The sequence below is a fragment of the Neovison vison genome, chromosome 11, assembly GCF_020171115.1.
Source record: "Neovison vison isolate M4711 chromosome 11, ASM_NN_V1, whole genome shotgun sequence".
Taxonomy (NCBI): domain Eukaryota; kingdom Metazoa; phylum Chordata; class Mammalia; order Carnivora; family Mustelidae; genus Neogale; species Neogale vison.
Window position 1 is genome coordinate 25,977,455 of NC_058101.1, and position 24,252 is coordinate 26,001,706.

At 40.5% G+C, this 24,252-nt stretch overlaps 1 protein-coding gene across 1 annotated transcript in view; it reads left to right on the plus strand.

Moving 5' to 3' along the window:
• Positions 1 to 6,659: 6,659 nt before the first annotated feature.
• SCFD2 (sec1 family domain containing 2) overlaps positions 6,660 to 24,252 on the plus strand; it is a 446,538-nt gene continuing 428,945 nt past the window's right edge. Inside the window, exon 1 of the mRNA XM_044267869.1 lies at positions 6,660 to 7,606. Coding sequence (XP_044123804.1) covers positions 6,772 to 7,606 — 835 coding nt within the window. The 5' untranslated portion in view covers positions 6,660 to 6,771. The remainder of the gene's footprint in view (positions 7,607 to 24,252) is intronic.

Here is a 24,252-nt window from a genome sequence, read left to right on the forward strand (position 1 = left end):
CTGCTGAGAATCATCTTGCTCCGTTCAGCTGCCCAAAATAAGCTGGTCTTTCAGGACTCTACTTAAACAGAAGAGTTGATGAATATTTACTGAAGCATCAGAATCACCTTTATGGTGGAGGTAGCATTGCAGCTAAGCTTTGAAAATAAAGATTTTCACAAGCAGAGAAGCCCATAAATCACTAATAACCACTCTGAAAAGGCCTCTTCCTTCCTTGCTTTTAAACTGAGTTCTTTGCCTGGATAAACTTCCTTAATTAAAGATGTCTTTTTCTCTCTATTCACCAGGGAAGAATTCAAAGATAGATAGTTTGAAGATATTATATAAACTTATGAACTTATCAAACTACAATATTCCATAGATTCTGACTATATTTATTTGTTTTCCATTTTATCAGAGTGTGTGTGTGTGCACGCGTGTGGGTTGTTGGTTCTCAGCCAAAAAAAAAAAAAAAAAGCAGAGGCGCCTGTGTGGCTCAGTTGTTAAGCCTCTGCTTTAGGCTCAGGTCATGATCCCAGGGTCCTGGGATGGAGCCCTGCACCGGGCTCTCTGCTCAGTGGGGTACCTGCTTCTCTCTCCCACTCCCCAGGCTTGTGTTCCCTCTCTTGCTGTGTCTCTCTCTGTCAAATAAGCAAACAAAATCTTAAAAAAAAAAAAAAAGACAAAACCAAATCCAAAAACAACAAGGCATCAGTTTTAATGTATCTATCTCCCGAAAGGAGTTGCTTAATAGGTGATGATTAAAATGATGGCAAGACGTGAACATCAAATAAAAGTGCCTTGCTCAGTAGCTAATAGATAGTGAGTACTCATAAATGTGTTTTGCATGAAAGTGGCATTTGGCCCAACTATGTTCTTTCCTGACAACTTTAGTTATACCACTTAAATCTCAATGTTCTTCAGTTTCTTCATCAGTAAATTGATATGTTAAAATAACATATTACACCTGCTTCCTGGAAGGATAACAAAGCTAAATGAGGTTTCAAATGTCAAAGCATTTAACATATTAGAGACAAAATGGTGCTATGCTATGGTTTAGGCCTTTTGTCCATTGAATGACCTGAATGTAGAGTTTTCCTTCCTTTCTAGATACTTCAACGGGGAATTAAGCCCCAATTATCCATCTTCCTCTACATTCTGATATATTTTAATACAAAATCTTATATTCCTAGTTCATTCTAGAAAATTGTGTCATCTACTTGCATGTATACTATCACATAAACTGCACTTTCTTTAAGGGTGAGCACAAATTTATTCCTGTAGTCACCAGATAAGTGCTCAGTAAATCCTTAAGCCAAATATTGAATGTGAAGGACTTAGAAATTAGGTGAAGGGAGATGTGCTTGATTTTATGAGGAATAGGAAATAATTGTTATTTATTTTGAGCAAAGAAGTACAAATCACATTGAAATAAGGTAAATCTGATTATCTTAAGCAAGCAATTTCAGCAGAAATCCATTTGACCCCACCATAATGTCTGACAGCAAGAAACGGGTTTTTCCTGGATTCTCTTCTCTCTTCTCTCTAACCTGTCTGCCAGAGTCATTTCATCCAGTCCCATGACTTTTTTTTTTAAAGATTAATTAATTTATTTGGGAGAGAGAGAGAGAGAAGGAGCACATGAGCAGAGGGAGGGACCAGCAGAGAAGGAGAGAATCTCAGGCAGACTCCCTACTGAACATGTATCCTGACACAGTCTTCTCATGGGGCTCCATCTTAAGACCCTGAGATCAGGGGCGCTTGGGTGGCTCAGTGGGTTAAGCCACTGCCTTCAGCTCAGGTCATGATCTCAGGGTCCTGGGATCGAGTCCCGCATCGGGCTCTCTGCTCAGCAGGGAGCCTGCTTCCCTCTCTCTCTCTGCCTGCCTCTCCATCTACTTGTGATTTCTCTCTGTCAAATAAATACATAAAATCTTAAAAAAAAAAAAAAAAGACCCTGGGATCAGTGGGGTACCTGGGTGGCTCAGTGGGTTAAAGCCTCTGCCTTTGGCTCAGGTCATGATCCCAGGGTCCTGGGATCAAGCCCCACATTGAGCTGCCTGCTCAGCAGGGAACCTGCTTCATCCACCCCCCCCCTGCTGTTCTTCCTGCTTGTGATCTCTGTCAAATAAATAAATACAATCTTAAAAAAAAAAAAAGACTCTGAGATCACAACCTGAGCTGAAATCAAGAGCTTGGTGCTTAAGAGACTGTACCAGCCAGAACCCCTAATCCCATGACTTTTAATACCACCTATGTGATATGTGTCATTGACAGTCAATGACTCCCAGCTTTCCATCTGCAGTCTCAACTTTTCCTTGCGCTTACTCCAATGCTTCCCTGATGCCTCCCTTGGATATTTAATAGGCATGGGAAATTTATCCCCAAACAGAACTTGTGAACTGCCCTCTCAAACCTGTCCTATCCCCCTCCCACACTCCCTCTTAGTATCAATAACCATCATCCAACATTGTTCCAGCCAAAACCCAAAGAGTGATCCTTGATTCCTCTCTTTCCCTTATGAGTCCTCTCACACCTAAGAAAGCCTACTAGCCAGACTCATAGTTCTTCTCCCTGTAAAATATATCCCAAATCTGTCTAATTCCTTCCATTTCTACTGCCTCACTGCCTTTCAAGCAACACAAACATTTCAGTGGCTTCCTGTTACACATAAAGTAAAACTCAGACTTCCTACCATGTGACCTATGAGTCCCTTCATGAGCTGGTAGCCCTGGGGTTCCATGTGGCCATACTGGTCATGCAATACACAACCTTCCAGGGTCTTCCACATCTCCTCATTCTTAGTCACTCTTTGTCAACACTTTTAGTATCATTCCCTCACATTTTCTGTGCTTATTCCCTCCCCGTGTCTTCAGGCCTACATCTCAACTCTACATTTACCTCTTGGTGCCTATTTTATATACACGTCCAATATTCTCAATATTTTAGCAGAAGGATGTCTTTACTCATTCACTGAAGCTGAAATCTAACTTCCTTCCGAGGGCAGCACTTCTCCTACTCTTTCTATACCAGATGCCCACCACTTCCTTTCACCCTATTCTACTGTAGAACTGGGAGGCAGCATTGTCATATCCCTGGTTCATGTGGGCCACCTCTGAACCATTATGGTTCCACTTTCCTGTAAATATCCTCCTCCTTGCCAGTACTTAGCACCTTCATTTACTACTTCTACCTTTTCCTCTTCAGGTCCCCTCATTCACAGAGATAATGTTGGAATCTGATGCACAATCTTCCTTTTTCTCTACCACTTGGCATCATGAGCAACTTGCATATCCTGCTTGCCTGATATATTTTGACCTTCTAGAATCTAATTATTCAGCAACCTCCATTTACTCCACTTTTGTCAGTCCACATTCAAGGCTGTGCTCTGGATCTTATTATATCACAAAACTGTGCCTTCCTTGAATTTTAGGGGCCAGGCTATTTTCTTTGACCGCAATTTCATATTCTTTCTCCCCCCTTTTTAGATTCCATCTCATTTTTCACTTTTCTGACACTTACCACTGTCAATTACTCTGTCCTCTTTCAAACTTGTTTCCCCCATAAGTCACTGGTTTCACTACTTTAGCAGACCTGGAAATGTTGCTCAGATATCTGTCCATCACGCTCATTGTCTTTCTTTTTTGTGCTGCCTTTAAGCAATCTCAAGCACCCCCATTTGCTCATAATTCCCAAACTATCAGACTTCTCTTCTGCAATCCACAATCATACATCCAACTGCTTACTAGATGTTTCCACCTGGATGTCCCACAGTACCTTCAAAACAACTAATCCCCACACAGTTAGGATGGCTAATACCAAAACAACAACAGAAAATAACAAATGTTGGTGAAAATGTAGAGAAAATAGAACTCCTGTGCCCTGTTGGTGGGAATCTAAAAGGGTACAGCAGCTATGGAAAACAGAGGGTCCTCAAAAAATTAAAACTAGAATTACTATATGATCTAGCAATTCTGCTTCTGGGTACATATCTAACAAAACTGAAAGCAAGGTCTCAAAGAGTTATTTGTATACCCATGTAACCAGCAGCACTACTCACAATAGACAAAATGTGAAAGCATTCCAAACGTCCATTGACAGATGACTGGATAAAGAAAATGTGGTACACAAAATGATATATACAACGGAATATAACTCAGCCTTAAAAAGGAAGAAAATTCTGACACATATGTTAGGCAAATCTTGCTGATATTATTCTAAGTGAAAAAGCCAACCAGTGGGAAGGGGAAATGGGGAGGAGTTGTTTAATGGATATAAAGTTTCAGTTTTGCACGATGAAAATTCTGGAGACTGGTCATACAATGTTTTGCAAATACTTTGTTGAACTGTACACTTAAAAAATGGTTAAGATGAGGGGCACCTGGGTGGCTCAGTGGGTTAAGCTGCTGCCTTCGGCTCAGGTCATGATCTCAGGGTCCTGGGATCGAGTCCCGCATCGGGCTCTCTGCTCAGCAGGGAGCCTGCTTCCCTCTCTCTCTCTGCCTGCCTCTCTGCCTACTTGTGATCTCTCTCTGTCAAATAAATAAATAAAATCTTAAAAAAAAATGGTTAAGATGGTAAATTTTACACATTTTGCCACCATTAAAAACAAAACAAAAACCTGTGTCTTAACTGAACTCAGTAAATTTATTCCTCAACCTGCTTCTCTTCTGGTTTTCCACATCTCAGGGACAGCCACTTACCAGTCAACTAGGCAGCAAACTGGGTATGAACTGAAATTCTCCCTCTGCCTCATCCTTCTTTGTCAATCCAGTCACCAGGCTTTGGGGGTCCATTTTCTTAACATCTCTTTATATACTCCATGCTGTCTAGCCTCACTGTGGGTATCCTTATCTGTTCTCACCCAGAGTTGTTGCCGTGACTACTTTCTAAGCCATTTTCCATTTTGAATAATTTCCTCCCCCCAAACGCCAGATGTGAACAAATTATTTTCACTCCTAATAATACTTTAACTGTACTCCATAGGCTGTTACTACTTAGAATTAAAAATAAGACTCACTCTGATCTAGTCCCTTTTTTCTAGTTCAGAGCGCCTATTGCAGTTTGGGCCTCTTTTCACACAACCCAGTCCAGCTGTACTCAACTGTTAGTAGTTCCAGAGAATGTGTTGGGTGCCTCTACACCTTTGTCCATGATGCACCCTCTGTTTGAGTTGCCAGGAATGTGCCTCCCCATCCTGTCCACCTGGTGAACACCTGGTTTTCTTGGAAGACAAGTCAAAACTCATGTCTTATATGAAACTTCTTCTGACCATTTCCCTTTTTCTTTCACTCAATCAGAATTTATTTTTTCTCCTTTGTAACTCTTATCCATTAAACAAATTATTGCTTCTGTAACATTGTATTATTACATTTACTTTCTTTACCTGTATGGGTTCTTTATTTCGGATCTTTTTAGAGGCAAGACTGTGCCTTGTTTCTATTTATATTCTCAATGCCAAACACAGTATCTACAATATTGTACATGTATATTAAAAGTTGGTTGAATATATCACTTATTATATGGATATAAATTGAAGATTTATTGATCATTTACTCAACAAACACTTATTGAATACTTGTGTATTTTCTAGTGTTGGAGAGACCAGGCATCTAGTGCACAATCTTGTAGGAAAACAGATATGCTAAAACTTATCTCATAATATGGCAAGTACTTAGCAGAGGTGAAAATTCTTCATGGATCAGGGAATTTATTAACCATTGTGCCTTTGGAGCCTACATCAGTGATGATACTCAGTGTTTAATAAAGAGTGCTTGAATTGAACTAAACCTGTGAAATATTCTGGGCTCAATGTTGACTTAATTATTCAGGTATATAATGTTCCAGGCAGGCAGGGCGTAGGTGGAGAGAAATTGAGAAATCCTGAAGGATTTTGGTGCCATTATAAGGAGTCTGGCTGTAACCTGCAGGCAACCAGGCAAGGAGAGGCTTTTAAGCGGGAAAATGATCAGGCCAGTTTAGTTCATTAGAAAACTGAATTGGAGGGAGAAGAGATGCAGACAGGGAAATGATAGGGGATCATTGCTATTGTCCAGTTGAGTGATGATGGTAGAGTAGTAAGCCATGGACTTGGCAAGGACGGATGGGCCTAAGGGCCTGGATTCTAGGATTTCTGAAATAGATCGAGGTCTGGTGCCAATGAGATGAGGGGAGATGGAGAAAGTGAAAACGAGATCAGTCGGTTTTTCACGAGATTTGAGCGCTATAACGCACGAGACAGCCATCTATAAACTACGAAACATTACACATCACTTGGTTGTTTTTATCTTCTCTGGCGTTTTTTAGTTTAGATGGGCAAAGCCACTTTTAGAGATCCAAGGAAAATGTCAAATTTCAGATTACCTTTTATCATTCCCGTGATTTTTCAAGATTCAGGAAAAGATAATCTGAGCACAGGAAGAGGAAAAAAAATAACACACACACACACACACACACGAACAACAGTTGAGCTCACAGGAAGAGGAAAAAAAATAACACACACACACACACACACACACGAACAACAGTTGAGCTATTCACAGACCTTTCCTCTCAGAGCCCCGAAGCCCCGCCCACTTCTTCCCAGCCCCACAGTCCTTCCGCGGTTCTCCTCCCTAGCCAATCACGCTCCGTCTGCGTCATCAATATGCGCTGCCGACTCCGGACAAGTCAGAGGCAGCACCACGTGTACTGTGTTGACTGTCAAAGCGTCAAGGAACCCAATTCCCGGAAGCTGTGAGTTCTAAAAGAAGTTCCTGTACTCGAGTGCTCCGAGTCTGCGAACCCCCAATCATGAGCGCCCCGGGAGTGCTCTCCTTTACCCAGCAAGGCTGGGAGCAGGTGCTGGCCAAAATGAAACGGGCTCTGGTCTACCTGGACGCCCCCTGCGCGGAGAGCCTGCACTGGAGCTGCGGCTCCACGCGGCTTCTGGAGGCGGTGGGAGGTCCTGCGTGTCACCTGCGGGAGTTCGAGCCCGCAGCTGTCGGTGGTGGAGCCGAGCAGCCCAAGGCGGTGTTTGTGCTGAGCTGCCTGCTGAAAGGCCGGACGGTGGAGACCCTGCGGGATATCATCTGCCGCAGTCATTTCCAGTATTGTGTGGTGGTCACAGCGGTGAACCACGCTGTCCACCTCACCGCTAATCACGTGCCGGCGGCTGCAGCGGCGGAGCTGGAAGGGCAGCCGGTGTTCGAGCAACTGGAGGAGAAACTGTGCGAGTGGATGGGCAATATGAACTATACCGCCGAGGTGCTGCACGTCCCGTTGTTGCTCGCACCTGTTGCTCCCCACCTTGCCTTGACTCCAGCCTTTGCTTCCCTTTTTCCACTGCTACCCCAGGATGTGCATCTCCTTAACAGTGCCCGACCAGACAAGAGGAGGCTAGGAAGCCTGAGTGAGGTGGATGCCACCGTCCTGCCGCCTGAGCTGCTTCTGCAGATCAGGTGCCTGGTGTCAGGCCTCAGTTCTTTGTGTGAGCATTTAGGGGTGCGCGAGGAGTGTTTTGCTGTAGGTTCCCTCAGTCGTATCATCGCTGCAGATCTGGCTAATTATGGCCCTGCCAAGAACAGGAGGAAGACTGCCGCAGGCAGGGCATCCGTGGTCTTTGTGGACAGAACTCTGGATCTAACGGGTAAGTGAGATTGCTATGGGTCTTCCTAACCACTCTCCAAGGTTCTGGGACTTTCACTGATTCAGCATATATTTTATTGACACTAACTATATGCAAAGTTGAGGATACAGAGATGAATTAGATGGACACAGTCTCTGATCTCACAGAGTTTGTCGTCTAGAGGGGAATACAGACAAGCAAATTTGCAATTAGAGTCAGTTCGTTAAATCCTGTAGTGGGTAAATCCATCTTGAACATGCACTGTTTTGTTAAACAACTACATCTAGCCAAAGGTATTGGAGAAATTATGCTGACACTGAAGAGAACTGCACACCTGGGAAATTTTTAGAAATGTGCAGATGGCAGTATTCACAGTAATCCTTCATAATGGGGCTCTAATTTGTTGGAGAGATGTTGACATATGAACCAGTGGAAGGAAAACTGTACAAAAATACATGGAATTATCATAGACAGTTCAGTTTTAGGCTTCTTTAAAAGAGGTTAATAAATGAACTTGAAGTATTACCAGAAACTGAGATTAAATACTATTGTAGAAAATATTTTCAAGGGTTCATTGATTTATTGTTAGCTGCCATTCTATTGAAGATTAGGTAGAACATCTCAAATTTTAATAATGTATCATTTATATGCATAGAGAACAAACATAACCCTTAAGATAGATAAAGAAAAAACACTTTCTGATAGTGATATATGCGTATTTTCAAAGGTCAATTTTATTGTTCTTTCATCAGGTAGATATAATGCTGCTAGGTGTGTAGCCTGGCCACGCCTAAATTCAGGGAGAATGATCAGGAAACTGACATAGGTAATCATTCTCTTTACTAGGTCAAGGAAAAAAATAGAATGATGTTATAAAACCCACATAGCTGTATTTGAGTTTTTGACCTTATATGATTAATTTTCAGATCATAAAATAGAAAGTAAGCAAAGTGGTAATACTGTGATGTAAGTTTAATTATGTGACTGGAAAAACAGGTGTCTAGTCTGTCATTGTGATTTAAGTATAAGTAAAAATTGTAACATACCAGAACTCTTGGAGGATTAAAAATCACTTGAGTAGTTTATGCTTGCTGAATTTTTGAGTGTGTGATATATACTGCTTATACTTCTATTTTTTATATACTTCTACTTTATTTTCCAAATATGATATTGTTTAATAATTAATCAAGGTCACATAGTGTTGTGCTCTATGACTTCAGTTAGGCAGACATTAAAGTTTGGGTCCTCCAGCATCATGGTAACAGCTCTCTAAAATCTTAGGCATGACTTCTTTGTATATGACTCTTGAAAGTATAAGTCATCAGAAAAATTTCATATCTTCCCATCACTGAATTACCAGCCTTTGTACATCTGTACCCACACTTTTTCTTTCCTTGTTTTGTTTTAAAAAGGAATATACAGTCCCTGCTATATCTAATGCCAACTTCTTCACCTTTGCAGACTAGGTCCTTGCCCTTTTCACTTCTCTCACAGATTTACCTCTGTCATATACCCTCCCCTGTTCCTAGATCATGATTTGAAAAAAATATTTTTTACTGGATTTTCCTGGTCAGCATACAAACGGAATGTAACATCTCCTTCCTTAACACTTCATGCTCCTCCACCTTGTTTTATTTTTTGCTCCATTTTATAGTAAACTTGAAAGAGTTGTCCATATTTGCTGTCTCTGCCATCATCTGCTCCAATTTTCCCCCGCCCCACTTCAGTTAGGATTTCTCCTCTGCAGTACTTCCAGGAATTTCCTCTGTCAAGATCATGAATGACAATCATATTGCCAAGTCCAGTGTTCAGTTATCAGGATTCATTTTGCTCAGCCTCAAAGCAGCATCTGACACAGCAGAGTATAGGATGCAAAGAGTTAAAAAAATAATATTAAAAGATGCACAAAAGATATACAGATACACAGTGTCTTGTGTAACCCCATCAGAATGTAAATCTGTCATGTCATTTGTTTGCTCACAGCCCTCCCACAGTCTTCCATCACGACTACTATCAAATCCAGATTCCTTATCATTGTTTTCAAGGCCATACGTGACCTGCCTGTATGTAGCTTTCCTACCTCGTCTCCCACTGATCTCCCCTCACACATTACTTTCCCACCACACTACCCACCTGGCCGTCCCTCAGCACGCCAATATGTCCCAGCCTCTGAGCCTTTGGAGTTTTTCTGCAGCTCACCTTGGAATGTTCTTCCTTCAGCTTTCTCTATGGCTGTCTCCTTCACTTCCTTTGAATCTCTGCTCAGATTTCTGCTTCTCAGACCAGCCTTCCCTGACCACCTTCTTTAGCTACTCTGTAACCCTGATTGGGATTAGTTTGTTCCTGTGGTCCTAGTAACATATAAATCGAAGTCTTTTTAATGGATATCTTTTGAATAACCACTCAAACTACCTTCAAGATGAAAAGATTAATAATTCATTTTTTTCAAAGATGTTTCAACGTGGTATTATCATCCCATGTTGATAATATTCAGGGCTGATGTTCAGTTGGTACATAGCTGTATTGTAAAGCCTGTTTTTCAAACATTTAAATTCTTCTTTATTCGTGAGTAAAGAGAACTCCTCTTTCTTGGGACTACAAGTCACCCAATACTGTTGCCTGGTGGAGAAGAGTGCTAGGGCCCTGGAGAGTACTGGGGTGGACACAGCTGGTCTTCCAGAGCTGCTGAGGGTACTGAGGCAGCGAGGGTGGGTCATGATAGTTGTGGAGATGCAGCACTTGCCCTTTGCTCCAACGTGGCCCCAAACTGAATCAGGTGGTAGGTAGGTGGTTTGGTGGCCTTAATTGTGGCCATGGGTGCTCTCTGTCCTTGGTCCAGATTCTGGTGTCCAGGAACACACCTGTTCACCATGATCAATTTTTTTTCTGATATGTCTTGAATGTAACAAGCCTAAGGAGCTGGCGAGTCATAACAATGAATTTAATGGAGGAACTGTTACAAGAGTTTGGTGTGGATTCTTTTTTTTTTTTTTTTAAGATTTTATTTATTTATTTGACAGAGACAGTCACAGCTAGTGAGAGAGAACACAAGCAGGGGGCGTGGGAGAGAGAGAAGCAGGCTTCCTATCGAGCAGGGAGCCTGGTGTGGGGCTCGATCCCTGGGCCCTGGGATAATGACCTCAGCTAAAGGCAGGTGCTTAATATCTAAGCCATCCAGGTGCCCCATTGGTGTAGATTCTTACCTCAAACTGTGACTTAGATTAGTGCATTGTTTAGCCGGTGATAACTGTAGCATACAAAAGATTACACCACCAATTTCTAAAAATGAAAAGCTGATTTGGAAAATATTGGAATGATTTGAATGGTTTGAATTTCAACTTGACAGCAGTTTTAATATAGAGATCAAAAAGAAATACATTTTTAGGTTTTGATTTAGGTGTGAATATCAATAAACACATTATTTTATTTAGTTTATTATTGTTAAATATTTTGGATACATCCTTGATAATTTACCATTAGCAGATTTATATGCTGATATATCTTAGATATAAAATTAGCACTGTGAAAAATAACCTCCAACAATTCATAAATATCCAACATTCTTAACATCCTCCTACAGTACAGATAAACTTCTTTCTCATCTTTTTGTCATCATGTTGGTAGGAAGTAATATTAATTTGTCTAATATTTGGTTTATTTTTTTTCAAGAAACATTTATTGAAGGCTTGCTGTGTGCCAAGTATTGTTTCAGATCTAGGGAAACAAGATAGACAATTTCCTTGCTCTCCTGAAGCAGTTGATAAGCTCTCAGCACTTAAAAACATAGAAAGTTTGTTGTAATTATTTGAGAAGTAAATGGTCGCTGATGTCTGTGGCTTACTTTTACCATGTGTAGACCACCCAGAAGCTTCTCTCTCTGCAGACAGAGTACGTTAGGCATGTTTGCGTAGGGGATTTAAGTACAACATTCTATGGACTGTTCTGGCTTCTGATTTGTTTCAGGAGAGAATTAAAAGGTAGATGTGATTTATGAATCTCTGAAAGGTTTGAGTCTGGTTTCCTTTCCATTCTCTTTTGGCTCTTAGGATCGACTAGAGTGCTTCAAGTCCAAAATAAAAAGGTAGGAGGTGGCAGTAACTCCGGGAATTAAATTTCTTCTCCTGGTTCAGTTCTTCTGAATTTAAGTTCCGTGTAAACTTCTAAGTTAATTCAATTAAAGTGTGCTGTGAAATGTGTAAGCCGATGATTCACAGACCTGTACCCCAGGACAAATAATACATTATATGTTAATAAGAAAAAAGATTTACTTCCAATACAAAGGATCACTCCTATTCCTGGGATTATGATACACTGATGCATTTATATTTGCTTTAAGATGTTTATATTATTTGTTAAAGTATTGGAATTTGAGACTATTAATACTAAATGTTTGAGAGCACGTTACTTTTCTCAGCACTCTACCTATCTAAGCTCTTTTAATTTTCAGTGGTTCTTTGAAGTATTATATATTTTTTTACATTTTACAGATGAGGAAACAGAGAAATTGAGGAGTTAAGTAACTTGCCCAAGATCACGCAGCTAGTAAGTGGCAGTTAGGATTTGAAACTTGGCAGAGTACTCCAGAGCTTATGCTCAGAATCCATCTTATATAAATTACTACCGAGAAATGTTTGAGAAGCCTTGTCTTAAATAGCACAGATGCTGCTGGTAGGGTGTCCAGAAGCTAGCAGCTTCACAGACTAAACACAATAGTTGGGCCTGGTGCTGCTGTAGTGTTCAGAAAAATGACTTATTCTTCCCCCAATTTGATTTTCCACAAAATACAAAGTAATTAACTAATATCTTCATTATATTCAAGATATATAATATATTCATATATTCAGTGGATACTGTTTAAAGTAAACGTTAAGTGTGAGACATGATTTAGAAGCCCTTTAAGACTCTTATTAGATGGCTGGTGTTAGGTCCAGGCCAGTATAATAATTTCAAGCCCTGGCTTAGTAACTTAGTTGTTGTTCAGTCTTCGTTGAGCCTTTTGAGGGTTTGCTCATTTGTGAACAGGGTAAAATAGTGACCTTCAAGTGCTGTTGTAAGGATATGAAATCATTCCTTCATTCCTTCATTCCTTCAACATATAACTAATACAGTGGGTAAGATTAAAAAGTGATAGGGTTTCCATTTTGGATAGCATAGTAGGTGAAGGCCTTTCTGTGGATGTGACATTTGAGCAGAGATGGAAAAAAAAAAAAAAAGAGGAAGCCAGCCATATAGTTGTCTTGGTGCAGACCATAGAGACCTAGCAGCAGGTGCAAAGGATCTGAGATGGGAATATGTTTGACATGTTTGAGGAACAATAGGAAGCCAGCATGGGTGCCTTCAGCTTCCCCTGGGAGGAGATGAAGTTAGAGATAATAGGCAGAGGCAGTGCACTGTAGGGCCAAGTAAGAACTTATGTATAAGCCAAAGTACGATAGGCAGCTTGGGGAGTCTGGAGCTGTGATGTGACATGATCAGACTTATGTTATATGGGATCATACATGGACGGAGTGAGGGCATCGAGGTAGATCCTTATAGTAGCTGCTACTACTATCTAGGTTGTGTAATAGGCATGAGTGGTTACTTATGGTAGGCTTAGCTCCGCCCCTTTCTAGTCATAAGTCCTTGGTCAAGTGCAATCTGTGAAATCAAGATACCCATTCACAGGGTTGTTGAGGGGGTAACATAAGTTAACACATCTAGCTTCTAAAACAGTGCCTGGTGTGTAATGGGCACTGGGAAATGTTTCTTACTTTTATTAATTAATGACATGCATTTAAAATTAAAATTATCATGGGGTTTCATTTATGTGTGGAACATAAGGAATAGCATAGAGGACATGAGGAGAAGGAAGGGAAAAATGAAGGTGGGGGAATCAGAGCAGGCGATGAACCATGAGAAACTGTGGACTCTGGAAGCCAACTTTCAGAGGGGAGGGAAGTGGGGGTGGCTGAGCCTGGTGGTGGGTATTAAGGAGGGCTCATATTGCAATGAGCACTGGGTAATATATACAAACAATGAATCATGGAACACTACATCAAAAACTAATGAAGTACTGTATGGCGACTAACATAACATAATAAAAAAATAAAATTACTTAAGTTTTGTTACTTCAAATGCATGTTTTCTCCCTAAGTATAAGACTAAGTGCATAAATATGAGAATGATTTTCCATACATGTAACCCACAAGAATTCTCTTACATGACCTCTTACTGCCACTAAAGGAAATGAGAGTTGGTTAGAGTGAAACATTTGTCAGGAACTATATTCTGTCATACCTAGAGAAAAAAAAAGCAGAATAAGTGAGATTCCTCCTATCTGATCCTATAAGATCACTACAATTTTGGTTACTTAGGAAAGTGTGAAGAATTGTATGGGTGATACCTATTGATTTTGTAAATGCTTTTTGAGCAACTTTGATGTGCCCTTTCTGTGATAGGTGATAGTGACATAAAACCTCACTACTCAGTATGTCCTGGGGACTGGAGTGTTAGCTCAGCTGAAGCTGATTAAAAATACAGAATCTCAGGCCTCACCAGAGACTTATGATTCAGAATCTGTATTTTAACAACATCTTTAGGTGATTTGCGTGTACAGTAATATGTGAGAAGTGCTGATGGAAAGAGCAGTCAAGGCTCTTGTCCACGAGGAACTCAGATTCAAATGAAGAAGCACAAAGCGCAGCAAATGATATGTGCCCTCATAGGGTTTAGGTACAAAATTCTCCTTGAAAGGGTGGCCATTTCTACACCAGTGGTTCTCAACCTGGCTTCACATTAGAACAATCCCAGAAAGTCTGATTCTTAAAAATGGGTCTGGGCAGATGCTAGAATCAGCATTCTTTTTAAAGCTCCCCACATGTGCAAAGATGTAAGAAAGAGCATAGGTTGTTCTGAGAATTTTTTTCAGATCATTTTAAAAAAAGATTTTATTTTATTTATTTGATAGAGAGTGTGTGAGAGAGAGAGCATGAGATGGAGAAGGGTAGGAAGGAGTAGCAGGCTCCTTGCTGAGCAGGGAATCTGATGTGGGACCTGATCCTGGGACTCTAGGATCATGTCCTGAGCCAAAGGCAGTCGCTTGACCAACTGAGCTACCCAGGCACTCCTAGATAATTTTTTTATTAAGGCTTACCGTGAATGAGTGTTGGGTTACATGAAGGAGTGGTAAGAGATGAGGAAGCCTGATGGGGATGCTGAGGAAGGAGGTTGGGACCATGTTCCAAAAGCCTTGAATTTCATGCTTAGTGAGGAGTCTTTTTTTTTTTTAATTTTTTTCCAATTTATTTATTTTCAGAAAAACAGTATTCATTATTTTTTCACCACACCCAGTGCTCCATGCAAGCCGTGCCCTCTATAATACCCACCACCTGGTACCCCAACCTCCCACCCCCCTAACAAATTTTTAGGCAGGCAAAGTACATGAACACATTTCCTGTTGAATGAGTTCTCTGGTGGACAGTGTGGTGCATAGATGTATTGATTCCAAAGTGGGACCCGAGAAATGAGTCAGTCACTGGTGGGATGGATTTTTTTTGTTGTTATTGTAGTTTTGCTTGCTTTTGTTCCCTCTAGTTCAGTTTATTAACTCATAATTTACATACAGTAATATTGATCATTTTTAGTGCATACTTTTGTCAAACAACATACAGCTGTGAAACAAACACCCACAATCGAGACTTTGTGAAGATTGATCAGAAGCCTACTGTAATATCTAAGTGAGAGATGATAGAGTTTAAATTGAGTCAATAATAGAAAGAATGAAGAAAGGAGTAGTTGAGTACTTATGTGAGAGAATTAACTGATATAATGGTAGAGGGTTAAGAGAAGACATGCCAAGTTTTCTACCTTGGGCAATTTCAGAATCTATGCCCTGTGATGGGGAAGGTAGGAGTAGATTCAAGTTAGGAGCAATATAATGAATGTTATGTGGTTCTCTTATCTAAAATTTCTGTGTAGGAAAAGGTATTTATTGAGCAAACTCATATATTTAGTGTCTTATGATTATTCTACCCCAGCACCCCCTCACCCCCTGCAAAGTCCTACCTGGTAAATGGCATTCTTAAGTACGCATTTGTCTAGTATGCAATATCTGATATACACTCTTTGTACTAGATTTAACTGATGTGAGGCAGCCATAGGTGGTTTTAGAAATAGTAGTGTTAATAGTAATAGTAAGAGTAGTGTTACAGATCTAATAACTAACACTCCTTTCCGCATCCAGAGTCGGAATCAATTGAATATGAGATAAAAAAATTTGTCAGGTGAAGGCCAAAATGCTTGATATATTATGAATACAGTGAACATTAAGGAATGTGGCTTACTACTATGGACAAGTGAGCTTCCTGATACCGAATCCTGGAGTTGAAAGGTTTACCCACACAGCAGGAAGACTGAACCAGAGCAAGTCTTTTTCCTTCTTCCCAAGGGCAGAATCTATTTTAGGAAAAATAAGTAGAGAAGAAGCTGATAGTCCAGGGAAAAGGTGATTGAGTGAAGGAGGTAAAGCAATTTCAGGAGTGCTATACTAATTGTTGTCCATCTACGTAGAAGGGAACATTAGGAATAATAAGTATCCTGTTCTTACAAGATAGAAATATAATCAAATATTGAAACATCTCAAGCTAGTGAAAGACAGTTACAGATACTTGAGAAGGAATAGTGGGGAATCAGAAAGGAAGTGATGTTTTGAATATACTAATTCTAGGAGTCCAGTAGCTCTATGTCAATGCAAAGAGAATATGCACAACCCCAAAATACTGTAGAAACCTAGAAATGTATAGAATGCTATAGTTGCATTTCTGTCTTTTTAGCCACACTACAGTGTGACTAAGCTCTTGTAAGGGCTCCTACATTCTTTTGTCTTTACAAGTCTTTTTAAAAAAAGATTTTAGGGGCGCCTGGGTGGCTCAGTGGGTTAAAGCCTCTGCCTTTGGCTCAGGTCATGATCCCAGGGTCCTGGGATGGAGCCCCACATCGGGCTCTCTGCTCAGTGGGGAGCCTGCTTCCTCCTCTCTCTCTGCCTGTCAAATAAATAAATAAAATCTTAAAAAAAAAGATTTTATTTACTTATTTGAGAGAGTGAGAGAGAGAGTAAGAGTACAGAGGGAGAAGCAGACTCCCCACTGAGCAGAGAACCTGATTGGGGGCTCTATCTCAGGATTCTGGGATCATGACCTGAGTGGAAGGCCGATGCTTAACTGACTGAGCCACCAGGGTGCCCCTCTTTTCAAGTTTTTATTTAAATTCTAGTTAGTGGCCATATATGGTAAAATTGGCTGCAGGTGTAGAATTTAGTGATTCGTCACCTATGTATAATTCCCAGTGGTCATTGCAACAAGTGCCCTTAATCCCTATCATCCATTTACCCCATCCTATTCCTCCCTCCCTCCATCAACCTTCAGTTTATTGCCCATAGTTGAGTCTCTTACGGTTGTCTTCCCTCTTCTCTTTTTCCCTTCATCTAAATTCAACTGTTTGTTTTTTAAATTCTGTGTATGAGTGAAATCTTATGGTATTTGTCTTTCTCTGACTTATTTCACTTAGTGTGATACACTGTAGCTCCATCCACATCATTGCAAATGGTAAGATTTCATTCTTTTTGATGGCTGAGTAATATTCCACTGTATATAGAAACCACATCTTCTTTATTCATTTATATGTCAATGGATATTTCAGCTTTCCCCCTAATTTGGCTATTGTTGATAATGCTGCTGTAAACATTGGGGTACATGTGCCACTTTGAATCTGTGTTTTGTTTTTGTTTTTTTTTTAAAGATTTTATTTATTTATTTGACAGAGCGAGATCACAAGCAGACAGAGAGGCAGGCAGAGAGAGAGGAGGAAGCAGGCTCCCTGCTGAGCAGAGAGCCCGATGCGGGCCTCGATCCCAGGACCCTGAGATCATGACCTGAGCCGAAGGCAGCGGCTTAACCCACTGAGCCACCCAGGCGCCCTGAATCTGTGTTTTTGTATCCTTTTGTATCCTTTGGGATACAAAGATACCTAGAAGTACAGTTGCTGGATTGTGGGGTCATTCTGTTTTTACCTTTTGAGGAACCTCCATACTATTTTCCAGAGTGGCTATACTGGCTTGCATTCCTGACAACAGTGTAAGATGGTTACTCTTCTTCCACATCCTCACCAACTTCTGTTGTTTCCTGTATTATTTATTCTAGCCATTCTGACAGGTCTGAGGTGATATCTCACCATGGTTTGATCTGTATGTCCCTGATGATGAGTGATGTTGAGCATCTTTTCATGTGTCTGTTAGCCAACTGTGTCTTCTTTGGAAAAAATGTCTGTTCATGTCCTATGACCATTTCTTAACTGGATTATTTTTTCGGTGTTGAGTTTGTAAGTTCTTTATAGATTTTGGATTCTAACCCGTTATCAGATATGCCATTTGCAGATATCTTCTCCCATTCCATAGGTTGCCTTTTAGTTTTACTGATTGTTTCCTTCCCTGTGCAGAAGCATTTTATTTTGTCAGAGTCACAATAGTCTTAGTAAGAATTTGTATGGCCAAGATCAAAGAGGTTGCTGTCTGTGTTCTCCTCTAGAATTTTTTTTTTTCTTTTGAGAGAGAGAGTGAGTTTGCACATGCAAGCAATGGGGAGGTGTAGAGGAAGAGAGGGAGAATCTTAAGCAGGCTCCCTGCTTAGCACAGAGCCCAACATGGGACTTGATCTCAGGACCCTGAGATTATGATCTGAGTGGAAATCAGGAGTCGGATGAATTGACTAAGCCACTCAAGTACTCCTTCTCTAGGATTTTGATGGATTAATGTTTCACATTTAGGTCTTTCATCCATTTTGAATTTATTTTTGTGTATGGTGTAAGAAAGTGGTCTAGTTATATTCTTCTGCATGTCCCTGTCCAGTCTTCCCAACCATTTCTTGAAGAAACTGCCCTTCTCCATTGGATTTTCTTTCCAGCTTTGTTGAAGATCAGTTGACTATATAGTTGTGGGTCCATTTCTGGGTTTTCTGTTCTGTTTCATTGACCTATGTGTCTGTTTTTGTGCCAGTATCATATTGTCTTGATGACTACCATTTGAAGGCCAGAATTTGGTGTCTCCAGCTTTGTTTTTCTTTTTCAACATTACTTTGGCTATTTGGGGTCTTTTGTGGTTCCATATAAATTTTAGGTTTGTTCTATGTCTGTGAAAAATGCTGATTATATTTTGATACATATTTCAATAAATGTGTAGATTGCTTTGGGTAGTATAGACATTTTAACAGTATTTGTTCTTCCAATCTATGAGCATGGAATGTTTTTCCATTTCTTTGTGTCTTCCTCAACTTCTTTCATAAGTTTTCTGTAGTTTTCAACATATAGATCTTTTACTTCATTTTTAAAAAAAGATTTTATTTATTTATTTGAGAGAGAGAGAGAGCAAGAGAGCACAAGCAGGGGGAGCAGCAGAGAGGATGGGGAAGCAGGCTCCCTGCTGAGCAAGGAGTCTGATGTAGGGCTTGATCCCAGTACCCTAGGATCATAACCCCAGCCAAAGGCAGACATTCAACAGACTGAGCCACCCAGGTGCCCCTTACCTCTTTGGTTAGGTTTATTCCTGGATATTTTATGGGTTTTGGTGCAATTGTAAATGGGATTGATTCATTGATTTCTCTTTCTGGTGTTTCATTATTGGTGTGTAGAAATGCAGCAGGTTTCTGTACATTGATTTTGTGTCCTGCAACTTTGCTGAATTCATGTATTAGGTTTAGCATATTTTTGTAAAGTCTTTTGGGTTTTCTCCATGGAGTATCATGTCATTTGCAAATAGTCAAGTTTCACTTCTTCCTTGCTGATTTGGATGCTGTTTATTTCTTTTTGTTGTCTGATTGGTGAGGCTAGAACTTCCAGTACTATGTTAAGTAACAGTGGTGAGAATGGTCATCCCTGTCTTTTTCCTGACTGTAGAGAGAAACCTCTTAGTTTTTCCCCATCGAGGAGGATATTGGCTGTGGGTCTTTTATATATGGTCTTTATGATGTTGAGGTAAGTTCCTTCTGTCCCTATTTGTTGAGGGTTCTTATCAAGAACCAAGATGCCCTTTAACGGATGAATGGATAAGGAAGATGTGGTCCATATACACTATGGAGTATTATGCCTCCATCAGAAAGGACGAATACCCAACTTTTCTGTCAACATGGACGGGACTGGAACAGATTATGCTGAGTGAAATAAGTCAAGCAGAGAGAGTCAGTTATCATATGGTTTCACTTATTTGTGGAGCATAACAAAAAGCATGGAGGACATGGGGAGTTAGAGAGAAGGGGGTTGGGGTAAATTGGAAGGGGAGGTGAATCATGAGAGACTATGGACTCTGAAAAACAATCTGAGGGGTTTGAAGTGGTGGGGGGGGTGGGAGGTCGGGATACCAGGTGGTGGGTATTATAGAGGGCACGGATTGCATGGAGCACTGGGTGTGGTGAAAAAATAATGATACTGTTATGCTGAAAATAAATAAATTAAAAAAAAGAATGGATGCTGTATTTTGTTAGATGCTTTTCCTGCATCTATTAAGAGGATCATATGGTTCTTTTCCTTTCTTTTATTAACGTGGTATATCATGTTGATTGATTTGTAGATATTGAACCACCCCTGCAACCCAGGAATAAATCCCACTTGATCATGCTGAATAAATCTTTTAATGTACTGTTGGACTTGATTTGCTACTATGTTGTTGAGAATTCTTATATCCTTGTTCAATAGGGATATTGGCCTGTAATTGTCCTGTTTAGTGGGGCCTTTGGTTTTGGAATCAAGGTAATGCTGGCCTCACAGTATGTGTTTGGAAGTTTTTCTTCCATTTCTGTTTTTTGGAACAGTTTGAGAAGAATAGGTATTAACTCTTCTTTAAATGTCTGATAGAATTCCCATGGGAAGCCATCTGGCCCTACACTTTTGTTTGTTGGAAGATTTTTGACTGATACAATTCTTTGTTGCTTATGGGTCTGTTCCAATTATCTATTTCTTCCTGTTCCAGTTTTGGCAGTTTGTATGTTTCTGGGAACTTAATCTGTTTCTTTCAGGTTACTGAGATTATTTGTTGGTAGATATTTATTCACAATATCCTCCTATAATTGTTTGTATTTCTGTGCTTTTGGTTTTGATCTCTCCTCTTTCATTCATGATTTTATTTTTTGGGGTGCTTTCTCTTTTCTTTATGGTAAGTCTGGCTGGGGGCTTATCAATTTTATTAATTCTTCCAAAGAATCATCTCTTGGTTTCATCTGTTCACTGTTGTTTTTTGTTTGTTTCTATATTGTTTGTTTCTGCTCTACTCTTTATTATTTCTCTTCTGTTGCTGCTTTTAGCCTTTATTTATTGTTTCTTTTCTAGCTCCTTTAGGTGTAAGGTTAGGTTCTGTCTTTGAGACTTTTCTTCCTTCTTAAGGTAGGCCTGAATTGCTATATATTTCTCTCTTAGGACTGCCTTTGCTGTATCCCAAATCTTTTGGGCTGTCATGTTTTCATTTTCATTTGCTTGCATGTACTTTGTTTTTTAAGATTTTATTTATTTATTTGTCAGAGAAAGAGAGAGCAAGAGAGAGAGAGTGAGCGAGTAAGCATAGGCAGACAGAGTAGCAGGCTGAGGGAGAAGCAGGCTCCCTGCCGAGCAAAGAGCCCGAAGTGGGACTCGATCCCAGGACGCTGGGATCATGACCCGAGCCGAAGGCAGTGTGGCTTAACTGCTGAGCCACCCAGGCATCCCTGCTTGCATGTATTTTTAAATTTCTTCTTTGATATCCTGGTTAACCCATTCATTCTTTAGTAGGATGTTCTTTAACTCCAGGTACTTGTGGTCTTTCCAAATTGTGTGTGTGTGTGTGTGTGTGTGTGTTTGACTTCAAATTTCTCAGTGTTGTGGTCTAAAAATATGCACGGTATTATCTCAGTCTTTTTGTACTTGTTGAGGCCTGATTTGTGACCCAGTATGTGATCTATTCTGGACCATGTTCCATGTACACTCAAGAAGAATGTGTATTCTGCTGCTTTAGGGTGGAATGTTCTGTATGTATCTGTTAAGTCCATCTGGTCCAGTGCGTCATTCAGGGCCCTGGACCAGATGTTTCCCTTTTGATCTTCTGCTTAGATGATCTGTTCATTGCTGTAAGTGGAATATTAAAGTCCCTAACTATTCTTGTATTATTACCACCGAGTTACTTTATGTTTGTTATTTATTGATTTGTATATTTGGGCACTTCCAAATTGGGGGTATAAATATTTACAATTGTTAGATCTTGTTGGATAGACCCCTTAATTATGATACAGTGCCCTCTTTCCTCTCTTGTAACAGTCTTTGTCTCAAAATCTAGTTTGTCTGATATTAGTATGGCTACTTTGGCTTTCTTTTGATGTCCATTAGCATGATAGATGGTTCTCCATCTCCTAATTTACAATCTACAGGTGTCTTTAAGTCTAAAATAAGCCTCTTGTAGGTAGCATATGGATGAGTCTTTTTTTTTTTTAATCCATTCTGATACCCTATGTCTTTTGATTGGAGCAATTAGTCCACTTAAATTCAGAGTGATTATTGGTAATATGTATTTAGTGCCATTGTGTTACCTGTAACAGTTGATGTTTCTGGTAATGTTCTTTTTTCCTTTTTCTAGTCTTTGTTGCTTTTGGTCTTTATTTCCCACTCAAAGACTACCCTTTAATATTTCTTGCAGGGTTACAAACTCCTTTAGTTTTTGTTTGTCTGGGAAACTCTGTCTTTCCTTCTATTCTGAATGACACCCTTGCTGGATAGAGTATTATTGGCTGCACATTTTTTTCCATTCAGTGCATTTGAGTATATCATGTCACTGTCTTCTGGCCTGCAAGTTTCTGTGGAGAGATCTGGTGTGAGTCTGCTTCATAGTCCCTTGTAGGTTAAGGATATTTTTCCCTTGCTGCTTTCAGGATTCTTTCCTTGCCTGTGTATTTTGTAAATTTTAATATGATATGTCTTGGTGTTGGCTGGCTGTTGTTGAATTTTGCGGGAGTTCTCTGTGCCTCTTGGACTTTGGTGTCTGTTTTCTTCTGCAGAATAGGGACGTTTTCAGCTATAATTTGCTCAAATTAACCTTCTGCCCCTTTTCCCTCTTTTCTTCTTCTGGGACTCTTATGATGTGATTGTAGTTGCTGAGTTCCCAAAGACTATATTCATGATCCAGTACTTTTCTTCTTGACAGCTTCATTATATTCCATAATTTTATCTTCTATATCACTGATTCATTCCTCTGCTTCATTCATCCTTGTTGTCATTATATCTAGTCGGTTTTGCATCTTAGTTACAGCATTTTTAAATTTCAACCTGACTAGTTTTTATTTCTTTAATTTCTAAGGTATTCTCTAGTGTCTCTTCTATGGTTTTCTCCAGGCCAGTTACCATACTTAAGATTGGTGTTTAAAAATCTGGTTCACGCATATTTCTTACATCTGTTTTAATTAGATCCCTGGCCATGAACTCTTCTTGTTCTTTTTTTAAGGGGTGAATTTCTCCATCTTATCATTTTTTCTAGGTCACTGTTTTGTGTGTGTTTTAGGAAAGCCTGTTATAGTTCCTGCTCCGAGAGTAATGGCTATATTAAGAGGAGGTCCTATACTGTCCAGGGCCTGGTGCTTTGGGTAGTGTTTTAAATGTGCACTCTGCTGTTGTGTTTTGACTGCTCTTTCCCTCAGGTCAGTCCTCTGCAATTTCTCCTTGCCTGCAGTGGGCAGTGTTTGGACCTTGTACTGTGTGTGGCATTTTAACTAGGTGTGCTTTGGTCTGCTTGTTAAAATAAGCCTGGTCCTACTTCCACTAGAGCTGAATTTTTGTAGCATTCTATGATCAGTGGACTTGGTGTGTGTGAGGGGTTTCTGCTGGCCTTCTGGGGAGGGTGTCCTGTGCTGGTTCTCAGGCTCACTTGCCCTGGTAAAGATGCATCTGCAGAGCCCAGGGGCTGGGGCTTGGTGTGAGTGGCTCCAGCCTCCTCGAAGGGGCACTGTGTTGCTCATGAGGTCTGTAAGTGCTGATGGGTTGGGGTTGGGGGGAATGGTGATGCACAGCTCTTTCATCCCCAGAGCAGGAAGTTCATGCCTGCCACTGTTCAGAAAGCCCTCACAGAAGAGCAAACAGTCTCCACTCATGTCCTCACGTTCTTTCAGATCCCTGACTTCACCCTGCCTGTGTCTGAGCTGTCTCCCTGCTAGTCAGCGGAGTACTCCTGTGTTTTAGCTCTGTTATGCGGCTGGGTTTCAACACTCCAAATTTTAGAGACCCACTGTGCTATGGACCCATGCTGTTCCTCTGCGGGAGGGTCTTGCTGTGCTGCAACTGGTGCCAGTTGGTCCAGAAAAAGCATTCACATGATTGCACAGGGGTTCAGAGTTTATGTAAAGTGCAGCAAAAAGTTGGCACCAAGCTTTGCTGTTTTCAGTAGGTGTTTCTGTTCCAATGCTAATGAACCAGGCAGCATGTTGGCACCCGTCATCTCTTTTGTCTCCTGAGAAGCCGAGCCACCCCTCCCAGATCTACTCCAAAAAGGGGAGTGGTATCTTCCTGTGTGATCCAGGGGATCCTCAGACCACACTCTCTGCTCCTGGGCCTCTGCCCTCCTTCCCTGTAGGAGCACTGATGTCCATAAGGGTCTACCTGGCAGTGGCACAGATTTCTAAAACTTCAGACTTTGG